A 24,706-nucleotide genomic window follows, 5' to 3' on the forward strand; every position below is an offset into this window, starting at 1 on the left:
ATATATATATATATATATATATATATATATATATATATATATATGAATGAAACTGAACATTTGTACAAACATGGTTAAACTTGCATAATTTCTTTTCAGCAAATGAAAAAGTGTTTTCATAAATAACAAGCTGAGTTACTTGTTCTATACACGGGTAATTGAGATGAATTTTAGCCATATCATTGTATATTTCATGTCACTGTAGTTCAGGTGTAGAAAGTTGCATTGTGCGAATGGTGTCATTATTTTTCATAGAGCAATTTGTGACTTTCATGAGACTCAAGTGACTCATGATTATAAAGGCGTCAGCAGGTCATATCACTGCAATGCTCTGACATGTCGTGCAAGCAGGTACGTTTATCTGAAAAAACAAATGCTTTAAATTGCACGTGCCAATGCGCCGCTGGCCCATTCAGATTGTAATTAAAGTGCACCTTAACCAACCGCTACTATATAGTAAGTAAAGTGTGATGCTGCTACCTGACCTGAGTACCAGTGGACATCGAGCTCCTTTCTGCAATATTTACATCCACCATCTTGGAGAGGGATTGTCATGATTTTGTGTCCCACTAACATACTGACATAAACACCAAGATCCACAACTCAAGTCAGTACTCGTCCATCAATCTATTTTCTTTACCTGCTTACTCTAATTAAGGGCACCACTAATCCACTGTGCTCAAATAACTGTGTTCCAGCAAGAACTTATTTTCCCTTTTGTATGGTTAGCATACTGACATAGTATGTTACTATGCTTTTTACTCTTTTATATTCATTTATTTGGTTTACAGATCGGGCCGCGGCCTCAAATTGATCTAAATTCTGGGTATCTTAGTGACGCTTAGAGCTAGTGGTCGGCGATCATCTTAATATTGCATCTGTTTTTCTTGTTACTTAATTCTGACAAATATTCTGTATTTGTTGTTTTTCTGATGCCTGATTCTATTTTATTTATCTCAGTTTGAGGTGCAGCTCCATCCAGAGATGGGAGTGTTGTCTGTTCATGTAACCTTCTTATCCTGTGCACCGGTAAAATGAGGAAGCTTTGTTGTGATTTGGAGGTATAAATGAAACAAATAAATAATAACAAACATACGGACAATACAAATACAAATACAATGATGAGCCAAATCCTTTCCCGGACCGGAGTCTCTGGTTCTGGTTGATCTTGTGCAGGATGATGATTGGCTGCTGTAAAGACAAACAAAACAGTTATTAATCTGAAAGAGAAAAGTCCTGGTACACACAGAAGACAAAATCCAAACATCACCACAGATCATGAACTTGTTCTCAGACTCTCTGATCAATATTCTCCTGATCAAAGAGCCTCAGATCCACAAAATCCAGTTTAGATCCGTCTTTGATGACTTTACCTCCTCTGAAGCTCAGTGGTCAGAATAATGATCAGACAGTTCTGCTCTTTGCACACATGTGGACGTTCTAAAGAAACACCAACTCACCCGTCACATTGAGGAGACACAGTTTGTTGGCACTTTTTCTGTTGATGACGACCACACACCTATAGAGGCCGCTGTCGCTCACAGTCACATTTCTGAAGATGCATTTAATGCGTCCTGTCTTAAAGAGTTCGTTATTACAGGAAAACCGACCTCTGTCGAGCTGGTCCACATACTGTGACCTCTCTTCACCGCGTACAAAAAGATAAACACCTCTTTCAGGTTCATGACGTAAAATGTCCACAACCAGGTCTTGAGGTTGTGTGTCTCTGCTGACAGTGAAGAACCACGTTAGAGTGACGTTACTGTTCTCCTCTGCCTCGTACACATCCTGAGTCACGTTCACAGCTAACGGAGCCTCTCCTGCAGGGGTCAAAGGTCAACACAGATGACTCTCAGAGCTGCTGCTCCTCACACATTAATGTTGACAAACAGCAGAATGTATCAGTTTGTTCATCGTCTGAGAGCGTAATATCCTCAATAGAGGTAATAATCCTCCACATTTGGAATAAAGGGACTCACCCTCAGCAGGAGACAACATCACAGTTATCATCAGGACAGTAAGAGTCCACACACAGCAGACCAGGCTGTTATTCTCTATCATCATCACACTGAAGCCTGGAACTCCTTCAGAGTGCTTTGATGGCTTCCTTCACCTGTGTACTTCATACACGCTCTCTCAGGATTTGAAGGTGACTTTCTGCAGACACATGAACCAACCTCTGTTAAACTCTGTTAAAATGAAAGCATAAGGAGAAAGTGGTTGGTGAAAAATTTTCGGGATAGTCGGAGAGATGAAGAATGTAGACAGGAGTCCAAGCTAAGGTTTCATATTGAGAAAAAGCGCTACAGATGCAATGTTTGCTCTGAAATTGTTGATAGAAAAATATAGAGAAGTCCAGAAGGAGTTACATTATGTGTTTGTAAAGTTAGAGAAAGCTTATGACAGGGTGCCAAGAGAAGAGTTGTGGTATGTATGTTTGCAGATGACACTGCGATCTGTAGTGAGAGTAGAGAGCAGGTTGACTCGAGCCTGGAAAGGTGGAGATATGGTCTGGAGGGAAGGGGAATGAAAGTCAGTAGGAGCAAGACTGAGATTGTGTGTAAATGAGAGGGAGCCCAGTGGAATAGTGCAGTTACAAGGAGTAGAAGTGGTGAAAGTAGATTAGTTTAAATTCTTGGGGTCAACTGTCCAAAATAATGGAGAGTGTGGTAGAGAGGTGAAGAAGAGAGTGCATGGAGGGTGGAGTGGATGGAGAAAGGTGACAGCAGTGATTTGTGACCGAAGAATATCAGCAAAAGTGAAGGGGAAAGTTTACAAAACAGTAGTGAGACCAGCTATGCTGTACGGCTTAGAGATGGTAGCACAAACAAAAAGACAGGAGGCAGAGCTGGCGGCTTGGGACTCCCCCCAAGCCGTCAGCCTCCGGGGGGTGCAAAGGTGGTGGTCGTAGCTCCCCTAGTATTTCTACATTTTGAACTCTTCCAGGCTAGTTAACTCATTTTCCAGCAGATGTCATTTAATTCTGTGAGGGTTCAGGGGTCAGGGCTTAGGGACAATATTGGGAACTTTCTTTCATTGTATATTACAGTGCAAAAAGATGAGAGATTCTGTTGAAATTGTGTTCTGATTGTCATAATTCTTATCATCACATTTGGATCTGATTTAAAAGCTGTTTCGTTGTATTTTAAAAACATTAAAATCTTTTGGCTTCTCATTTTCCACTGGGGGTTGCAGTGTTTTATCCATCTCAGCAGATCTGAGATGGATTAAAGATTTGCTTTATGACATCCAAATATCTATACATTTGGAACTTAGTACTACTACTACTACTACTACTACTAATAATAATAATTTTATATTTATAAAACACTTGCAAGTTACACATTTCAAAAGGGCAGAGTTTTTATTGAGTCAGGCTGATGAAACAGATTTTACTATTAAGTGACACCATCGCTTCTGCAACAACAAAATTCGTGCATACTTGTGCCCAAGATGTGGTAGGACAGGTAGGTAGACATTCTAGGTCAGCCACACTTCAAACACTTACTGTAAACACGCTGTAGACGGAGTCAGAGACACTCCTGCTTTGTGTCAACAGTGTCATGCGTTTGCGTGATCTCAAAAAGAAACCAGGCTATTAAATCTAATGTGTCCCTTGGATCACTGAGTAGTCGGTTAGAACCCAATAAGATCTGCAACATTTAAAATGTCCAAATTCATTCTTGGGATCTTGAATACGAGTAAATTATTGAGCATTAGCTTGTATACGTCATTAAAAAGAGAAGCATAGCCCCATTTTGCAGTTTATCCATTTATTCACTGACATAAAAAAAAAAAATCACATTTTTCCTCATAAAAACAAACAAATTCATCAGTAACAGAAAATTTAAACTTATCTGCACAAATATTAACAAACAATGGAGAATTTTCTTGTAAGCTTCTGAATTATTGACCAAAAAAAAAAAAAAAAAAAAAAAAAGTAGTTTTCCATTCTTCCAAGAAAATTCCTTATGTGCTGGCATCAAACAGGTAACATTAGTTTGAGATTTTTTATAACATCACTCAGAGGTGCTTTGGGGAAATAAACCAAGTGGTTATGCTCCATTTCAAAGTAAAAAAAAAAAAAAGTTCCTCTTTAACTCTGAATTGATCAGCAGGTTAGACTTGTTTGGGGTAATAAGCACCTTCAACACAAAACTCTTGTTAATTTTTTCTTTTCTTTTCTTTTTTTTTTTTGTTAATCAGGTGGTGGAATCATAAAATTTAAATCCACTCAAACAAAAGAACATTTTACCAAAATAAATTTTAATTTAACTTCAGAATTGGTAAAGCCTTTTCACAAAGTACATTTTATTACATGTGGTTCAGATAAGGACTATGGAATGACTTTTTAAGAATCCTGATCAAAATGTTGGATTCCTCAAATGGTTGTTGGTTTTTAAATAGAAGTGTTTAAATAGAAATTGCAAAAAGATTAACAAGAAGAAAAAAAGAAGACTTTAGGAGTTAGAAGCCATTTATATTCCAATGTTAAAGACAGCTTATGTTTCTTAGTGTGTGTATTCATAAGTTTGTTTTTGCACCTGTTAGTGCTTGTGGAAGAGAGGCACGTGCACCATAGTGTGCATGCAACAACAAACTAAGAAATAAAAATTGCAAGCAGCATCAGGTTTGATGGTAACAAACTTCAGGTTAGTGCAAAAGCATAAAAAGTAGACCCCTGATTTCGTAATTCTGTAATTACTCTCATAATCTCTGCCTGGGTGGTGTTTTAAACTACGATTTGCAGTATAATGACTCAGCAAAACCAGATTGTGTATGAACAATTTTTTTCATGTTCATGAGATTGTGTTTTCTATTTAACCATCCAAAATTACTTAAAACAACTGAGGAATTGTCAAGTAGTTGTTTTTTTTTGTCAAGCCTCTAATAAGGGATGAATCAAATAATATATTATTCAGTTAATTATCTGTTATTTGTTTAATTTGAGATACATTTCAAATAGTTTCAGTTTCTTGAATGTGAAGATCTGATGTCTGAACATACGTAGATTTCTTTTATCGAGTCTAAGGGCCCCTACATAGTACAAATGTTCTCGAATTGCACATGAAGGAGGAATCGTATGCAATATGTGTAAAATCGGAGCTGACACCTTGTTCTGTGTGCTGAGCAGACAAGGGGGCGTGGCTGGCTGCCATCTCTGGCCCTGGAAGGCACAGCTGCAGAACACTGTCCAACGTGACGTGCGTGTGTGTGCTTGCTGTCCTCACGTGGAAATACATAAAAACGCATATCGCTTTTGTGACAGGCTGGAGAGCGCGCACAGTGTGCACACTGACAGGCTGTCCCAGCTGAATTGGACCATCAGTTCATGTGGACACATAGCAGGGGACCTGAATGTCATGTCTGTCTGACAGGACGTGTGTGTCATGTCAGACACACGCGTGGGCCCGGCCCAACATGTGTGTCCTGTGAGCGGTGTGCCGCAGGACTATGTGACAAGTCAGACATTGTGACAAATACTATTTTTTCAGTCACGTATCAGCAGAAATACACCATAACAAATGCTGTTTGGTCAGATATCACAGCACTTTTTTCTCTTTTTTAAAAAAATACGTTTATCTCCTTCTTGATCTCAGCCATTCCATGCTGCTGTTGTCAGACAGTAATTATAGTGCAGTGGTAAAGTTTTCTGCCTGGTAATCAGAGCTTTTGTAAATTGCAGGTTCGAATCCCGTGAGCAGCATTTATTTATTATTTAACTGTGGGGTTCTGTATTGCATCCACTTTTATTATTTATATCAACCCAGTGATATTCATTAACTATACAGCTGGTTTTTATTTTATTTTTCTTCACATCAGCGGCCCAATAGGGTGCAACATGTCCCAGCTGCTTGCACTGTGTTCCTGCTGCGATGGATTTGTGCACGCTCATGCACAACACTGTCGCGTGCACAAAACCGTTGCAGTGGGATCATTCATGCCTGCCCGTCAGGTCGATGTTTTCGTGGTTTGCTCATACGAGCTGTTCCACCGTGATTCGCCCTGATTTGTACTTATTCTTACAGTGTGTGAAGTGGCCCTAAGTGATGTTAGTGTCAGTGGTACGGTGGCCCTGAAGGTCAAAGATGCTGACATGTTAAAGAGAGGGACAGGACACAGATGGTGCTCCATAGAGGAGGTGGTCAGGCTGGTAGCAGTGATCACTGTCATGTCGTCTCTGAAGGTGTGAAGTACGTGAACGTCAATGTGGACATGCAGAGCGTAAAAAGTCGACGGAACAGATGTGTGATAATGTGAATGATTACAGAACGCCACACCAAAGACACCAAAGACAGAAAGACAGAGGCTAAAAATGCATTTTGAATATTTTGAAATGCATGGTTTCCCTCAAACGATCACATTTTTACATTTTTCAGTAGATTTGTATAAATGGGCAGAGTTAGGAGACTTTTTTTAAAATATGATTTTGGCATCGTGTCACGTTACCAAAATATAACAATTTTTTTTGACCTCTCGTGACTTCAGTGAGTGTGTACGTGATCTTTAACATTTCCCCTTCTCCGTGGACATCCTCCCATCATGCCATGCTTCTCTGGTGTTCCTCAGGGCCTTGGTCTTTTTGGGATCCACCACCACATAGTCCACACGTGCATGCGTGTGCTCCTCGTTTGCTCCGAGCTGCTTGTTGCTGTTGACTCCGCCCTCTGTCGTGCAGCATTTCTGCTTTAACAAATAAAATGACTTTAAGCTTTTTTTTTTTTTTTTAAGTGACACAATGGAAGATAAATAAATAAAGAGTAAAACCAACAGATTTCTGTTTTTATTTTTTATAAACCTGTCACTCAGTTAATAGATGAAGCTTTACTGAAAAACTGCAGAACAGTTTTGCCTGACTGTATGTTGACCTCTGAGGAAAGAGGTCATCATTAAAACAAAAATAAAAACAAGTTTAAGGGGTTCAAAAAACAAAAACAAACAAACCAACCAACATCATAATGTCAAAGGTCATATGCATTTTCTGCACCAGGTAAGTAAGGCAACATAGTTTTGATTCTAATAAATAATTAACAAAGAACTCCAAGAGCATGCATTTGGTAAAAATTGTGATTCTGAAAAGGGATATGTACGAAATTGACATAATTGTTTCAAAAAAATATGAATTCCATAAAATTGGTTTACAAAAAAATGGATTCATCAAATGTAAGAAGCGTTAACAAAAAAACTAGTCAGGATTTATTACACCCAGACATAAAAGGAGAATGGACTTTGAAGGCCCTCTAGTGGCCAAACTGAGAAATAGCTAGACCACAAACCAAAAGACAGCAAACATGAAAATAAACAAACAAATGTGAAGAGAACAAAACAAAACAAACAAAAATTAAGATAAACAACCAAAAACCAACATGAAAACAAAATACAAAATATCAAGATAAAAACAAACTAAATTAATGTGGAGATAAATCAGTCATTAATTCAAAACAAATAGTTATTAATGGTTCATGTAGATGATAGATGTAGATTGGGGTACCCCAATGCTAACATTTTATGGTGGCACTTTTACCTGTCTCGGCGGTGTTGATCGCTTGGTGTGAAGGTCGAGGTCAAGGTACTCCACCTGTTTCTCACTTTTGGGTCGCCGTGGCAACGGGCTGCTGACTCCTCCCTCTGACGCTCGATGCAACAAGATCCTCAACGGCTGGAAACCAATTTTGAGTAATTTAAGAACAAACAAATGAAAAATAAGGTGAAAGCATGATTCATTTTATTTCTATATGCTAGCTAGTATAGCAAGCTGGCCTGTGAGAAAATTTTAGAGACTGAGCTAGGCTAGCTAGCATGGCTGACTTTACCGCTATAATACAATTAACTGTTTTTTTTTTTTAAACATTTCACCAGGATTTTAGAAATTAAAACTATAGGATGCATAAAATGTTTGCTATGTTACCTCCTGCTGTGTCAAAGGTCAACAGGACCAAAGAATCTCACTAGTGAGCATTAATGTGTATTTTGATGTCACAAAAATTAAACACAAAAGTTTTCAATGAATTACTGACTAAATGTAAAATGTAGATATGATGTCATCATGTGTGGAAAAGTTTGCTTTGGGGTTTGTTGTGCGCAGCAAAGTGTCTCACCGACTCGCCGGCACTGAAGCTGAGATTGGAAGTCGTCATGGCAACATAGTTGTCATCAGGATCATCAGAATCAGAAGAGGGGGATGAACTGTGGGAGGAGCCAGCTTTGACTGATTGACGACTGGAGGGACTGATTAAAACAAACCAAACCATTTCATTTATTTGCAGATGATATGTACATTTTTTGACACAAGGGCAGTATAAACAAGATGTCACAGCTACAACAGATTATTTCAGGTCCGTCCCATCAAGATGTCAAACAGCCGCTTACTGTCTTGTGAAGGTTCGAGTGACAGGTGAGCGGACAGGAGGCGGGACTTCATTCCAGTCCTCTTGCACTGGTGTGATGTTCAGAGGACCTGGTCTCACTGGGAGACACAAACAGTTAAGATCTATTAAAAGAACATTAGAAAAGAATTCCCGTAATACGAAGTAAATTCTTCAAATGGCAAAGGATTTGACAAATCGGAGGATTTGTAAGTTGTGAATTTTCAATTGACTGTACAAAAATTTCTCTTGTATCAAGACTTAGTTTCAAGTGTGTAAATAACTTCTAATGCTACAGTTTAAAAGTGCTTCGTTACAAGTACACATCCCACAAGTAGGAGTACTACACAAATTCTGAATTTAAAATATTCCATTATAACAAAGTGCAACACTGTGAATTTAATTGGGTATAAAACACCAAATCCAGTGTAAAAATACAGTTATAACAAATAGGCACACTTTCTACACTGAAAAAAAAAAAAATACTTTAGATCAACTTAAAAAAAATTGATGTAATTTGTTAGTTTTAATTTTTTTTATTTTTCACAACATATATTTATGACTTGGCAAAGTGATTCCAGCAGATTTAAGCTGGAAACCACAATTTTTCATTAGGCCAATATAAATAAGTACTTTGAATGAAATGCACTGATGTTTCACTTTTTTCAGTGTATATTTTACTACTGCAGGTTCCGAAGCTTTCAAAGTATTGCCCCAATAAATGAAAACAAACATGTTTTACAACAAATTAAATTGTAGAAATGCAGAAGAAATACTGGACAGGTGAGAGACTTAATGTGTTGAATAATAAAAAAAAAATGAATAAATGAAACTCAGAAACTCATCCTCGAGGGCTGATTTCTTGATTTATGGTTTACAAAGCCGTCATTCATCACGTGTCGACATCTTTTAAGGCTCTTGTACCTTTGGGTTTGTGTGTCGACTCTCCTGAAGTGTGAAAGTTGCTTTTCTCCACATTCTGACCAACACAAGCTCCTGCAACGACACAAAACATTGTAAATGGAAACAAAATTGAACATTCACAGTTTGCCGAATAGAAACAAGGTGAAAACAAACATACCTCAGCTGTTCCACTTTACAGAAGCGTGTTGCATTCACTGGTTTAAAAAAGAAAAAAAAAAAAAGACAGCTGATCTCGTAATTACGAGGTCTTTTCTCATAATTACGAGGTCTTGATCTCATAATTACAAGATCTTTTCTCATGATTACGACATTAGTGGTCTATTTTTTTTTTTATAACCAGGGAAAACTTTCAACTTTTAAATGAAATAAAATCAGTCTTGACAGTTGCAAAAAAAAAAAAGAAAAAAAAAGAAAAAAAAAAGTGAATTATGAGAGATTTATTCGATCATTTATGTGGCATTGACATTCCTATTGTATGTATTTATGCTCCCTTTAGTTCCATGGGGATATATTTTCTTGACTTGTTGGATGCATGAACCACAAACCAGTCATGAAAATTAAAGCCTTAACAGACCCCCTGGGTGTAGATCCACACTCACCTTGTCGCTGTGGTTTGAGGTTGCGGTGGACTGGAGGCGGTGTGGCTTCCACACCCATGCCAGTGGAGGTGTTCGTGTGGTTCCGTTGGACTGGCGCTGTTACAGGAGCTACGGCTGTCAGAGGAGAGTTACGGAACCCCATGTGGGCCGGTGGAGGCACCTGCCTCCCCAAGGACAAAAGCTCCCCAGTGGTAGAGGTTGGGTGAGCTTTGCTCACGGTAAGTGGGGTCATGGGGACGTAAGCATCTTGCATCTGGACAGAAGCATCAGAGGCCACAGCCGGAGGAGGTGGACCTACCCTGAAATAAGAGATGTCATACAGCATTTTTAGAAATCCTGAGAAGATTAAAGAACCCCAATACTACCTCAGAACCAACACCTCCTCAATTAAGACCTGCGGCGGTCTAACTCACCTTGGTGCTACAGGAGGCTCAGTGGTGGCAGCGCTCATGGGAACGTAGTTTTTGTCCAGGTCTTCATCTTGACAACAAACACTACCCAGAGGTACCATCCCCTTATTAAACTGAGACAAAGAAAGACGAATCTATAGCGAGTAAACGTCACAAAAAGTCAACACATGGCTGAAAGTGCAACTTACAAAGTAGCTGCTGAAGCTCGCACTGAACTCGAACATGCTCACTCTGTCAGACAGAGACTGAGGGACGTGAAGAGAATCGCAACCTGAAACCCATCGAAACATCAAACTGTTACATGAACCAAGCGAAAAGGCTTTATACCTGATTGTGGATATACGTGAAGTTAAGAAAGCAACCACATAAGAAAGTATGTGAAGTTAGTATTTAAGAAAGTACACAAGTAAATAAGTATGTAAATGTGTGTACAAAAGCATGTGTATACTGCATTACTATCCTCAGTCCCTGTAGTAACTCAAGACCATTCTCCAACTACTTATGTAACTACTCTTTGTATGTTAGTAGTTATATCCGTAAGTAAGGATGTATATAATTAAGCAGATATATAAGTAATATGTCAAGAACTTAATTATGTAAGCAAATATATGTGTATAAAGATGTAAATAAAATACATAAGCATGTAAGGACGTGTACTGATAATCCATAATTACATAAGTCTGTGTATAAGTAAATGAAAGTATTAAGGAAGTAGTGAAGTAAGTGCTGAAAAAAAAAACCTGAATAGTTGTTATGTGATCAACGCACAATCCTCTGCACTTATTCTCCAACACACCCAAAAAGCAAGTTAAACACAATATTTGGTTTGTTGAGTCAATGGATCCATTGGGCTAACTAGCTGGACTACCCATTAACCTTTGGGGCCTAAACCTGTTACTAACTTGTTAGCATTGTCGTCAATAATTAATTTAAGACAATGACTACTTCAAAGAAACGTTTTCTTGTATTCTGTCTCTAAACTGATTATGAAATTGGTTCTTGGAACAGGTTATATTCCAAAAAAGGATGTCAGCTAATATGATACTCTGTTTCATTTCACAGCATTTCACTTCTATTCAGTATTTTATCATTACCCATAATGCAACTTGGTCTCATGCACTATGCAACAGAGAAAGCATGCAAATTCACTGGAGGAGTTCCACTTTGGCACTTCGTTCTTTAGTCTAAGTTATTTGTTTTCATGCCTGGAATTTGAGCAAAAATGCTTTGAAACAAAGTTACTGATTGTTGCAAATTTGCCTTGCTTTCCCTCACCATAGGACAGCTGTATTCCTGTTTGATGTAAAATAATATTGGCTTTGAAAATGTGAATCCACAAAGAGAAACACAAACCAGAACTCTTCCAATGAGTTTGCTTGCACGAACAGTTGCACAACAACACATTGTGTAATGACAAAATGCAAGATTTCCACTGATAGCTTGTTGGGTAATTGTGACGGATTTGTTGTCTTAAGTGCACCAGAAATCACGTTGAGTTGAATTTCAAGCTAAAAATTCAATGTCAAAATGCTCTCATGACCATCATCTTACTTGTGTGCATATATCCAGGTGCATCAACAGCGTTCATCCTGGATGGACCACAATCTCCTCCTTCCATCCATCCCTCCAGCCTCTCTGACTCTGAAGTGGATTGGGAATGTGTTCTAGGTTCTGATTCAGAACTCTGTCCCTGTCCGACAATCACCTGGGGCTTTGGTGGCCGCAGAGGTGGAGCTGGTGTGGAAGCATGAAGCTCCGCATGTGTCAAGGAGTCCACACTTGGAGTAGAAGATGGCAGATGTGAAGGGCCTGGCAGCCGGGTGAATGCTGCACGGGGGATCTGGTAGGTGCTGGACTGTGGGTCATTAGTTAGAGGTATTGCCACAGGGTGCAGGTCTGATAGTGTGTGCTTCTTGGGATGTGGGGAGGGGTAACAGCGCGGTCTGCTGGAATGTTTTTGGATGTCCCAGGTAGTGGTGTCCAGTGAGCGGCTGAGAGGGCTTGTTGTTGTGGCAACTGTCCAAGGGGCGTTCCTAAAGCAAGACGAGGTGGATGGAGGCGGTACACCGTTGGGAATGAGGGAAGGAGATGAAGAAGCAGAAGACAAGGAGGACGTGGTAGAGAGAGTAGGGCAAACGTCACTGTCGATTTCCAAGGACGTAGAAGAACCTGGTGGAGATCTTCACAGAATGAGAGAGTCGAAATGTTATGCATTTTAATTTATATTGAAAGTGTAGTTGAAGACCAAGGGTTTGTTTTGTTTGTGTTCACCTGATGCGGCTCTGACAGTGTGACAACCACAGGTAGTCTTCTTCACTGCTGCCATCAAACTCCAGGTGTTGCACATTCACCGGTTCATAAGGCGGTAGAACTGAGCCTGTTTCTGTGGTGACAGTAGCACTGGTTGAGGTCACTGTGAGATGGGAAGAGGTGATGGGCACTCGTCCCTCTGTGCCATCATCAGTCGGGCTGAAGCCACAGAGCAAACAGATGGACGACACCCAATGGTTCATGTCATCCTCCGACTCCGATACCAGGTACCAAGTTCTTGTCTTTGTCTGCAGGGCAAACACAAAGCTGCTCTCCAGCTCCTTCTTGGTGAACGATAGACCTGCATCCACCTGGATGAAAGGGGCAGTGATAGTTAATGGACATGCAGGAGGGTTTCATAAAATTCTCAGAGGTTTGTTGACGTCAACTTAAAAGAATGTCCAACACACTAAGGCACAGACAAATTCATATAGAAACAAGCTTCTCATACAAGCTGCCTTTAAGTAATTTAAGCCTCCAAACAATTCTGTGTGGTTGTCATAAGGGAAAGATCATCTAAACCATCACTGGTAATCCTAATGGTGCAATCCAGAAATCTTGTGTCTAAATTACATCCAAAAAACATCAGTTAATCAGACAGACATACAGTCCTTCGCCCTTTTATTGACCGTCTTTTTCACATTCAGGGATCAGCATAAACTAATTTATAACTATAAGCATTTATAACTGCATGGGCAACTCTAACTTTGAGTGATATTGTAAATTTTTAAGCTGCATTGGTACCAGCGCTCATCCCCAGATGGGTCTACTGTGGCCTCAGGATGGGACGCCAGTCAAACACAGGTTATTTCGCCAGTCAAGGACAGTAATGTTTTACATCTGGGTGCACTGGGACAATGCAGATGAAGTGTCTTGTCCAAGGACAGACAAAGAGTGCAACAAGACCCAAACCCAGGTCTGCCCATTGAAAGCCCAACTCCCGAGCTACCTGCTCTGGTTTAGTGTTGGAAGTTCACTCTTCTGCATATTTTCATATTACAGCTTTGTCACGCAGTCAACTTTAACAGTTTACCTGTTCACACAGGTTGAGGTTAATGGTCCGGATTGGCCTGCGTGATTGTTGGTTCTTGTAGTACGCCAGGATATCTGGTTCTCCACTTAGCCTGCCACTACGTAGCACAAACCAGCGCCGCCTCCATGCCTGGATAAAGATAAGTTAGATGATAAGGATGCTGAATTTCCATTTCAGCCAAAGTCCGATTCCATTAACAGGAAGGCTGTGTTGGCTAATTCACTAGCATGCTAATATGTGTGTTGGTGCCATGTTTTGGACAAGCTAACTGTCTGTGAGAGGGATATATAAGTAATTTATTAACTTGTGTTAGCATGCTAGTATACCAACTTAACCTTAACACCAAGTGAACTGTTCTATAATGTAAGGATGTAACTGCAGCAGCCAATGTGGTCATGCTAGCATGCAAATGCGCTTACATTAGCATTTTAGCATCATAACATTAGCATGTTTTTTGCTTTCAGGCAAAAAGTTGTCGATTAATCGAATAATTATAAGAATTATTATAAATAACCGCAAGCACTACTACTAGCGGTAGTCTTGATAGTATAATTTTGGAAATTGCTGATTGCAAATATATATACTATATATAACTGAATTTATCTTGAAAAAAAACAAACAAACAAAAACACACATATCAAAATGTTATAATTTTACTGAGTATATTAAATTGCTCAAAGGTAAAAAAAGTCACTTTTTATATTGAAAATAATAATAATAATAATAATAATAATAATAATAATCTCATTATCTAGTAAATTGCGATGAAATTCAACAAACACCTTCAGCTTCTCTCGTTGATGAACACGTGATTTTAATCAACCTTTCCTGTCGCACCACCCTCAAGACATTTTTTTTTTGTACATTATCTTAAAAAAATAACCCAATTTTCTGTTTTGTTGTTATTCATTTGAAGTATTATGATGTCCCGGAAATGCGACTCAGTCCATTTTAAAAAGTGACTTGGTGATTAAAAATTTATCTTTGTTTCTTCTTTCACTCCGTTCTTAATCTTTAGTGTGCATGAATGTGACACAAGGACTTATTTAATGTGTGTGGCTGTTGCTGAGCATTATGGGCGATGAGCGATTGCACAGATATGACACCTCATATTTCAGACATGACTCACCACCAAGTGAAGTGTGTGTGTGTGTGTGTGTGTGTGTGTGTGTGTGTATGTATGTATGTATGTCTGAGTGTGTAGTTAGTGCACATGCACAAGACGCATCATGATTTGAAAGTGTGGAGAAAAACAATATGATGAGCTCAGAGCGTGTTTGTATTTTAAAAGCATTAGATTGATAACTGTCTGTTGAGACAGATTAGAGTGATGGATTGGAGTAGAATTGGGAAAACTGCTCTCCCAATTCTCCGAAGTACTCAAAAAACTTTAATAAAACACTGGACAAATTTACTGAGAAACATCATCTGTTGACCGAGAACCAATATGGATTCTGAGCAGACATCGTTGGCAGACTTTTTTATCCTCTATTATAACGTTGGAATCTGTTTTAATTCTTGGAGATTTTAACCTTCATGTTGATGACATGTTATCTTGCTCTGCTATGGAACTTTTATCGTTGACTGAAGCTTTTAATTTTGTGCAACATGTTTCTGAGCCCACTCACCAAAAGGGTCACATTTTAGATTTAGTTTTTACACTTGGCCTAGACATTTTAAATATGTCTATAAAAGATGTCCACTTGAGCGACCATAGTCTTGTTTCGTTTGACCTGCATTCCAGCTCTGATCAGAAGCCCTTAGAAGTTAAGTCTCGGAGGCGTATCATCACTGCTGAAACTGCAGAAAGATTTTCTTCTATGTTTAATCCTTGTTTGTTCACTGATTTTCTTGATATGGACAATTTTATCCAGTGTTTTAACCAACACTGTGATACTATTCTTGATCAGTTGACTCCTGTCAAATACAACGTGTCTTTACAGAAAAATGAGTGCCCTTGGATTAATGAAGAGCTCTTAAGTCTTAAGAAACTGTGTCGAAGAACTGAACGCCTGTGGAAATCCTCTAAACTTGAGGTTCACAGGCTTCATCTCAGGGCGCTGGTTCTATCATATAACAAAATGGCAGAGAGTGCCCGCTCTGTCTACATACATCAGCTGGTGTCTGTGAATAAGAAGAATCCCAGAGTGTTGTTTGATACAATCAACTCTCTTGTATGTCCTGCTGCTTCAGTTACTCCTGTGTTTTCTGAGGCTGACAGCAATGCTTTTTTGAGTTTTTCACTGACAAAATCAAGTTGATTAAGGATAAAATTTCCACCCTCCCTGTGTGGTACTTCTATTGTTGTTGAGCCTGCTCCCAGCATTTGGTCTTCATTGCTCATTGGACATCCTTCCCTACAGGCTCTTTATTAAAGTATTTGAGGTAATTGGTCCGTGCATTACTAGAATGGTAAATCTTTCTTTGTCCACCGGTGTGTTTCCCAGTGCTTTTAAGCATGCCATAGTGTTGCCTCTACTGAAAAAAACAGGTTTAAATCAAATGGAGCTAAGTAGTTTTAGACCTATTTCTAAGCTCCCATTCCTGTCTAAGATCCTCAAGAGGGTGGTTTCAGACCAACTGACACTCTTACTGGATCAGAATAACATTCATGACAGGTTTCAGTCCGGTTTTCGTAGACAACACTCTACGGAAACGGCTCTTTTGAAAGTGTCCAGCGACATTATGATGTCTGCTGATGCTGGGAAATCCACCGTGTTGGTTCTTTTGGATTTGTCTTCTGCCTTTGATACTGTTGACCACCAGGTCCTGCTGAATAGACTGAGGGATCATGTCGGACTGTCGGGGTCAGTTCTTCGGTGGTTTTTTCATATCTGTCTGGGCGCAGCTTTAGCGTTTTTGAGTCTGCGGACCTGTTATGTGGAGTCCCTCAGGGTTCTGTATTGGGCCCCATTTTGTTTTTATTGTACTTGATCCCTTTAGGTAGGATCATTCAAAGATTTACTGATGTCTCTTACCAGTTATTTGCGGATGACATCCAGCTTTACTGCTCCTTTAAGCCATCTGAGATTAAGAGGCTTGATTCCCTCCTCCATTGTTTGGCGGAAATTAAACAATGGCTAACGAATAACTTTCTTCAGCTTAACGCAGACAAAACAGAGACATTGGTTATTGCCCCTGATGCCCATATTCCAGGTATTCAGTAGTACTTGGGAGACCTGGGCCAGTCTGCTAAATCATGTCTTCGAAACCTGGGTGTCATTTTTGACAAAGACATGTCGTTGGTACAGCATTGTAAACAGCTGACGAGGAATTGCTTCTTTCAATTAAGAAATATCTCTAAGCTCAGGAAAATGGTGTCTCAAAATGATTTAGAGCTTATTATTCATGCTTTTGTGTCAACACATTTAGACTATTGTAACAGTTTGTTTTCATGTCTAAACAAGAAGGAGTTGCGTCAACTGCAGTTGGTACAGAACTCTGCAGCAAGAATTCTGACACAAGCTAACAGAAGGACTCATATTTCCCCAAGTTTAAATGAGCTTCATTGGCTGCCAGTGTCCTTCAGGATCAATTTTAAAATTTTGGTTTTAACTTTTAGAGCTCTACATGGCCAGGCGCCTCCCTGTATCTGTGACCTCATCCCCCTGCCAGGGCTTTGAGGTCTGTGGACCAAAATCTGTTGGTGGTTCCTCGCACCCATTTTGCAACCAGAGGAGAGTGATCCTTCCAGGCTGTTGCTCCCAGGCTTTGGAATGGTCTCCCACTCTCTCTGCGCTCACTGGACTCTGTCGATACGTTTAAAAGCCAACTTAAGACTTTCTTTTTTACTCAAGCGTTTGCTTAGCTTTTAGGCTGCTCTGTGATCCTATGTTATGTTTTATGTTTTTATGTCTCGGCCATTGTCTGATGTTTTGTGTTGTGTACTCTGCTTTTATGTTGTGAAGCACCTTGTGGCTCTTGTCTGTGAAAGGTGCTATATAAATAAAATTTACTTACTTACTTACTTACTAATGCAAATAAGAGAGGAAATCACAAATTATGTTAACAGAACACTTCCTCTGGGTATATTCATTGATTTAAGTAAAGCTTTTGACACTACTGATCATAATATATCATTAGACAAAATAGAAAAGTATGGTATTAGAGGGATTGGGCTAAACTGGCTGAGGACCTAAGAAACCGAATATACAAATGAGTGAGCACAAATCACGCTATATGGATATCACTTGTGGGGTACCACAAGGGTTAATATTAGGACCTAAGCTGTTTATTTTATACATAAATGATTAGGACCTAAGCTGTTTATTTTATACATAAATAATATGTAATGTTTCAAAGTTATTGAGATTCGTATTGTTTGCAGATGATACAAATATTTTCTGTTCTGGGGAGAGTTTGCAGCAGATTTTGGAGCTGATCATAACAGAAATGAATAAAGAGTAAAATTCTGGTTTGACAACAATAAATTATCATTGAATTCAGAGAAAAAGATGATGTTTGGAAGAAATTCCATGAATACTCAAGAAGACATGATTATAAACAATGCAGACATAGAAAGAGTATACCAAAATACATTTCTTGGAGTGATCACAGACAGCAAAATCAGATGGAAACCTCATGTAAGCCATGTCAGGTCAAAACTGGCTAAATGTACCGCAATTCTGGGGAAGACAAAATACAAACTGGACATTAAAGTCTTACACATAATCTACTGTTCATTATTTTCACCATATCTGTCTTACTGTGTGAAAGTATGGGGAAACGACTACATAAGCACTTTGCAACTATGCATCCTAAGAGAAAAGAGCAACAAGGATAATAAATAAAGTGGGATACAGAGAACACCGACCCACTATTTCTAAAATCAAACATCTAGACATTTATGGATTTGGTAAACTTTAAAACATCACAAATCATGCACGAAGCCAGATACCATTTACTGCCGAAAAATATACAGAATCTATTTACTGAAAGAGAAGGTGGCTATAATTTGAGAGGAAATTGAAATTCAAAAAGAATAGAAGTTGAACCAGTAATTAAAGGATGTACATATCAATCTTTGGGGTGGATTTGGTTAACACTTTGATGCTGGAGCTCAAACCATTATAAGTCATAAAAAACCCCATCTTAAATAATTACATGATCCATTAAAGTATTCAAAATGATAAAAGAAGAGTACCAGTACCGGAGATTCATTGCAATTGTTTTCATATTACTGTCTGCAGTTTGGGTCTTTAAAAGCCTTAATAAGCCTTGACCTCCTTTGCTCAGCTACATGTGCTATTTTAGGATTCAGAATCAGAACTGAATTTATTGCCAAGTAAGTTCTCACATACAAGAAATTTGATCTGGTGTCACTGGTGCATAAACAACAATAAAAGAAAATGCTTCTGCAAGAAGCAATTGGTGTATAAACAACAATAAAAGAAAAGGAAAAAAATACTTCTGTAAGAAGTAAAGGAGTCACAGACAATGGGCAAGGCTAAGTTTACTGTCAAATAGATTACAGTGGAATGGGCTGTGCAGATGAACAGCACAGGGTATATCAGTCTGTACTTTGTGGGAGTCGAGGGGGAGGCAGGGTAATGGGGGGTATATGGTATTATTTGCAAGTCTAGTTGCAGACAGAAAGAAGCTGTTTTTGTGTTTTGAGGTTTTAGTCCTCATGGACCTTAGCCATCTGCCAGAGAGGAAAGTGACAAAAGTTTGCGTCCTGGGTGAGAGGGATTAGCTGCTATCTTCCTTGCTCACCTCAGGGCCCTGGAGGTGTTCAGGTACTGTTGTGCTCTCTTGAGAGAGCTGACATTCAGAGAGCTGACATTCAGCTCCCGCTTGAGCTCCTGGGTGATGGTGATTTCCAGGTAGTGGAGGCAATGGGGTTGATCGGGAGTGGGTCTTCCTGAAGTCAGCAACCATCTCCACTGTCTTGAGGGCATTGCAGCTCCAGGTTGCTCTGTTTGCACCAGGACACCAGGTAATCGATCTCGCATCTGTAGGCAGACTCATCTCCATCAGAGATGAGTCCAATGAGGGTTTATTGTCCGTGAACTTCAGGAGCTTTACAGATTGGTGACTGGAGGTGCTGGTTGTTGGTGTACAGGGAGAAGAGTAGAGAAGAAAGAAACATAGCCTTGGGGGCATCCGGGACCGATGGACCGTGTATTGGAGACATGGCCTCCCAACTTCATGTGCTGCCTCCTGTTGGACAGGAAGTCAGTAATCCACCTGCAGGTGGAGTCAGGCACGCCAAGCTGAGAGACCCTGTCCTGCAGCAGGGGTCGAGATGATTATATTGAAAGCAAAGCTGAAGTCCACAAACAGAATCCTAGCGTAGGTTCCTGGGGAGTCCAGATGCTGGAGGGCCATGTTGACAGTGTCGTCTACTGAGCTGCTGGCTCTGTAGATGAACTGCAGGGAATCCAGGTGTGGTCAGAGATGGTCTTGAGATATGTGAGGACAAGGCGCTTGAAGGTCTTCCATCACCACAGAGGTCAGGGCGATGGGTATGTAGTCATTAAGTTTTGACATTTTTTGTTTTTTTGGGGATGGAAATGATGGTGGAGGCTTTAAAGCATGCTGGCACCTTGGCATGTCTCCAGTGAGGTGTTGAAGATGTCTGTGACAACCAGGGACAGTTGGTCTGCACAGTTCTTCAACATGGATGGGGAGACAGAGTCAGGTCTGGCTGCTTTGCATGGGTTTTGCTTTCTGAAGAGTTTGTTGACATCTCATGAATTGGGTGGGGTGCTGGTGGGTTGTCATTGGGGATGGTGGATTTATGTATTTTTCCATTTTGCTTAATTTTATTATTCTTTCATTTCTTTTTCTGTTATTGCACGAGCATGCTGTCGAAATAAATAAATAAATCACAAATCAAAGAGGAATTTTTATTCTCTACCGTACTGTTATGATTTTCACATCTGTTTCTAGTAATTTTATAGGATTGCATTCAATGTTAAACAGTCATATTGTGCAAAATAGTATTTTAATCTTCCTCTTACCTGTCTGACTGTCAGGACAAAACACAGATATTAATCAGTCTGCGGCTGCTTGACGGAAAACCAATTTGTCCTGTCTCATGTTGTCTCGCGTCACTCTAAACGGTCTGAATGACAAAACGTTTCACAAAGGTTGGGACTGTGCGATGTCCATTCTTCTCCTCCATCCAATATGTTGAATGTAAACTGTTTAATTTCATTTGTTCTTTTAATTATTCGTGCCAGTCTTGATTGTCCTCTGATCTTGGTCTACAAAACCTTTTTGGGTTCCTCAGTTTTTACGCTACCACTTATTTTAGTTCTTCTGTTCGGTCTGGTTGGTCTATAAGAGTTTATTATTATTAAGAGTTTTAGAGCCAGAAACCCAAACGGAAGCTACATTCATATAGTACAAGTTATAAGTTCGTGATTGTTTCAGTGAAATGTTTTTGCAGTTTCAGTTTAGTTGTCTCAGTTATGAGTTTGTAGTTATCAAAAGGGTAACTTTAGGTTCACTGTACCACCACTGTGTAGATCACATGAACTCCCAATCAGCCATGAACTTCTTGTACAAGCAGCTGTTAAGTATTACTACATATGTGGGGTTAGATATCTGTGGAATCATTACATTAGCATTATGACTTTCAGATTGAGAAGTTGAGAAACTGTTGCACCAGTTATCTCTCTCCATCTGCTGCATCATTTCTGTTATGTCATTGTATTGCACAGTTGATCATAAATGTCTATGTTAAGCTTCCCTTTGTGGCAAATAAAAATAATGTGAGAACACATTGAACAGTTCAGTGTATGTGTGGATCATTGTACTTGTATAATTAATTTTAACATTTCATTACGTCCATTAACATTCAACGTATGGTATGCTGGAAGGACACGTTCTGATCGTGTACAGACTGCCTTCTGCGATTCTCAGTCCAGTGAAATTCGCAACAGAAATGAATCCGGTAAAGTTAGAAGATATTCACAGATTCGGCATTCCTGGATCAATATTTCATCAACAGAACATTGTTTTTACAAAAGCAACACCTCTCTGCAATCAGGGCAAGATAGACTGCGAGCTACAATCAGATTTTCTTTGAAACGAGTCGTCCTCTGTGCTGGGAGACTCGCATTGGCCTATACGCAGAGACGGATGGTGCAGGGGACCATCTGCAAATTCAAACACCAAAAAACTGATACAGAAATATTCCATAGCTTCACCCAGGAGAAGTGTGGTGCAATCAGAATCATTTTATACATGTGTGATCTCATGCTTTTCATACTACATTCTCAGATGGGAAATAACGCTTTAAATAATTTTCAGGATTTTTGCAATAGCCAACAAATAGCACAATGTTCACTAAAATGCCTTTTGTAAGGTTAAAGTAAATTAAATCACGTTGTCAATGATGGTCTGTTCTGTAAACTGCATCACATGCTTTGGATTAAAGGGTTTTCTTAAAATTTAAATCATGTTTTATCATTTATAAAAAGCAACAACTACACTATAAAAGTGTAGTGTCAACAACTCATAGCACACATAAACAATCTCCTCTTGATCATACTACAACTGTTAGATTGGTTAAAATATACAAAAATGGAATTTTAGTCACTATACATGTTGTAGTGCCATCAAACTTACAGCACACAAACTAGACATTTTCCGCCTCACGTGGCGTGATGCTATTCTATACTATAAACATGCACTACTGGCTACAAAGTGGACCTAGTAGTCTAATCAACAAAACAAGCGTAATTCAAAGTTCTTGTTTGACACGGTGGCAACACTTATTCATGGACAGCAATTTTTTTTACTTTACTTTGGGTTACTTTGAGAAGAAAACAGAAGGACATTAGGTTAAAATATATCCCAGCAGGCCTTAATCCACCCACTACACCCTGCTATCGAGGTGGATGCCATCACTGATGCATTGCCATATTTGCCGAATTTGATAGTATCTTCACTAGGTGTGCTGCCGAAACTTGTAAGTCTGCTAAAAGCAAACCTGCTAATTCGACCAAGGACCTGTGGCCCAATTGGGCCAACTGTGTTGGAAATGATTAATCTGTCGTTAACTTCTGGATCTGTTCCAAAGTGTTTCAAATCTGCAGTGATTAAACCATTACTTAAGAATCCTAATCTTGACTCTAGTATATTGAACAACAGTCAGACAAAATCAAATCTATCATTTTGCTCTAAAATTCTGGAAAAAGTGGTTTCACAGCAGCTCATGGACTATCTTACTGAGAATCTCTGAGCCACTGCAGTCTGCTTTAGAAAATATCCCCAGAGACAGCTCTCACTAAAGTGGTAAATGACATTCTCTTTCCAGTGGATTCAGACCACCACTATGGTTCTGCTGCTGTTAGATCTCAGTGCTGCATTTGATACCGGGATCACCATATTCTACTTAATCAGGCTGGAGACTCATTTTGGGATTACTGGGAGTGCCCTTGCATGGTTGACATCATACCTAACAGTTGATCTCACTGTGTCTTGTACAACAACACTACCTCTAATCTTGGTGACATGAAATATGGGGTTCCACAGGGCCATCTTAAGCCTCTTGCTTTCTTCCTTTGTATAGCACCCCTTGGACACCATACTGATGCATTTTGAGTTTACCTTCATTGCTATGCTGATGATACTCAGTTAACATGCCAATAACTGCTGGTAATCTCATCACATAAATCCTTAGAAGACTGTCTTGCATCAGTGAAAAGCGGGATATCTAGCTTTAGTACTTTTAAAAACTCTGATAAGACTGAAATAATGGTTCTTGGTCCAGTGAGACATCGGCATCAATTTGACCAGCTAACACTTACCCTAGGCTCTTGTGTCACACATCACACTGACAAAGTGAGGAACCTTGGGGTAACTTTTGATCCTACATTGTCCTTTGACCTCCACATTAAAGCTATTACAAGGACTGCTTTCTTCCACCTGCGAAATATAGCGAAGATTCATCCCATCCTGTCTATGGCTGATGCTGAGACCCTGTTTCATGCATTTGTCTCTTCTAGACTGGACTACTGCAATGTTCTATTTTCTGGTTTACTGCAGTCCAGTATTAGGGGTCTCCAAATGGTTCAAATGCTGCTGCCAGACTCTTGACAGGAAGCAGAAAGGTTGAATACATTCCACCCCTTTTGGTATCACTTCACTGGCTTCCTGTCTCTGTAAGGTCAGATTTTTGAAGGTTCTGCTATTAACCTATAAAATTACTCATTGGACTAGTGACTCCCTATTTAGCTGATCTAATTAAACCCCAAGTACCGTTCCACGCTCTGTGTTCTCAGGGCGCAGGACTACTTTGTGTCCCTAGGGTGACTAAAAGTCTGTGGGGCACAACTGAGACATTTTGAGCCTGATTCAGAAAAGTAAAGTAGTGCATGGTTCTCCATATTTTGCATTCTGAGAAACCAACATTTCTCGAGATGATGTGAAGGTTTGTTTCACTGGGTGAAATTTTGAGAAATGTTGGGTTCTCAGAATGCAAAAGCAGGTGAACCATGCAATACTTTTTCTGGGTCAGGCTCGAAACAGCAGAAGGTGATTGGGGAACTCATGGAACTGTAGAGTCATTCTAAACAGTTCCTTGTTCTGTGATAGATGGGAGATAAAGTTACTGTATATAAGAGCTGATGTTTGTTTTGTCCAACATCTCCACACAGGACGTCCCAAGAACTTCTGCACCAGGTTAGTCAGACTCCAGCTTCCTTTTTTCCACACTTTTTCTGACTTTACTTAATCTTTTGTAGACCTGTGGTCAGCCTTCAATCACAGTGGCTGTCAATAAATGTTCATAACATCTGTGTTCCTGACTGAAAGTCACCTTCTGAATCATCTCCAGCATGAAGACCCTGACTTACGTGTGTCTGCTGATTTGTGTCATGATGACTGAGTGGAGCTGCTGGTGAGTTCTGCTGATTGGTACCATTTTGACTGGGACTGTGTGTGTGTGTGTGTGTGTGTGAGAGAGATCTTTAACTGTTTGAAACTGTCCAGCTCTTCCAGAAGGAGAGCAGCTAAACAAACCTCAAAATGGTGAGTTTGAATTGTTTTTCTTCTTCCATCAAACTATTCATGTTGGCCAGTTTGTGGTTTTGTTCCTTAAAAGATTTT

The 24,706-nt window shown here is 39.5% G+C and overlaps 2 protein-coding genes and 1 long non-coding RNA gene across 4 annotated transcripts in view; 1 reads left to right on the top strand and 2 right to left on the bottom strand.

The window, feature by feature from the left end:
- The window catches only part of LOC117505349, a 30,553-nt gene extending 28,867 nt beyond the window's left edge, over nt 1–1,686 (top strand). The window contains exon 3 of the long non-coding RNA XR_004559076.1: nt 1,621–1,686. This is a non-coding gene — a long non-coding RNA (uncharacterized LOC117505349). The remainder of the gene's footprint in view (nt 1–1,620) is intronic.
- On the bottom strand, nt 35–19,620 carry LOC117505344. 2 transcript variants are annotated; one of them, XM_034164982.1, is made up of 4 exons: nt 19,609–19,620; nt 1,980–2,113; nt 1,461–1,820; nt 35–1,191 (listed from the first exon to the last, which is right to left on the bottom strand). In XM_034164982.1, exons 2-4 carry the CDS (start codon nt 2,062–2,064, stop codon nt 848–850), a joined length of 789 nt encoding a protein of 262 aa, XP_034020873.1. In that variant the 5' UTR covers nt 2,065–2,113; nt 19,609–19,620; the 3' UTR covers nt 35–847. The 2 variants fall into 2 exon arrangements, with proteins under 2 accessions (XP_034020873.1, XP_034020874.1); XM_034164983.1 differs by lacking the exon at nt 19,609–19,620 and having other exon boundaries at nt 35–1,188; nt 1,980–2,157.
- LOC117505433 (GRB2-associated-binding protein 1-like) lies at nt 5,290–19,596 on the bottom strand. The gene is made up of 12 exons (XM_034165075.1): nt 19,411–19,596; nt 13,643–13,786; nt 12,571–12,920; nt 11,851–12,479; nt 10,488–10,570; nt 10,303–10,412; nt 9,890–10,188; nt 9,291–9,362; nt 8,371–8,467; nt 8,100–8,229; nt 7,526–7,660; nt 5,290–6,684 (listed from the first exon to the last, which is right to left on the bottom strand). Exons 1-12 carry the CDS (start codon nt 19,594–19,596, stop codon nt 6,508–6,510), a joined length of 2,412 nt encoding a protein of 803 aa, XP_034020966.1. The 3' UTR covers nt 5,290–6,507.
- Nucleotides 19,621–24,706: the final 5,086 nt, after the last annotated feature.

The sequence above is a fragment of the Thalassophryne amazonica genome, chromosome 23 (genome assembly GCF_902500255.1).
Source record: "Thalassophryne amazonica chromosome 23, fThaAma1.1, whole genome shotgun sequence".
Lineage (NCBI taxonomy): Eukaryota > Metazoa > Chordata > Actinopteri > Batrachoidiformes > Batrachoididae > Thalassophryne > Thalassophryne amazonica.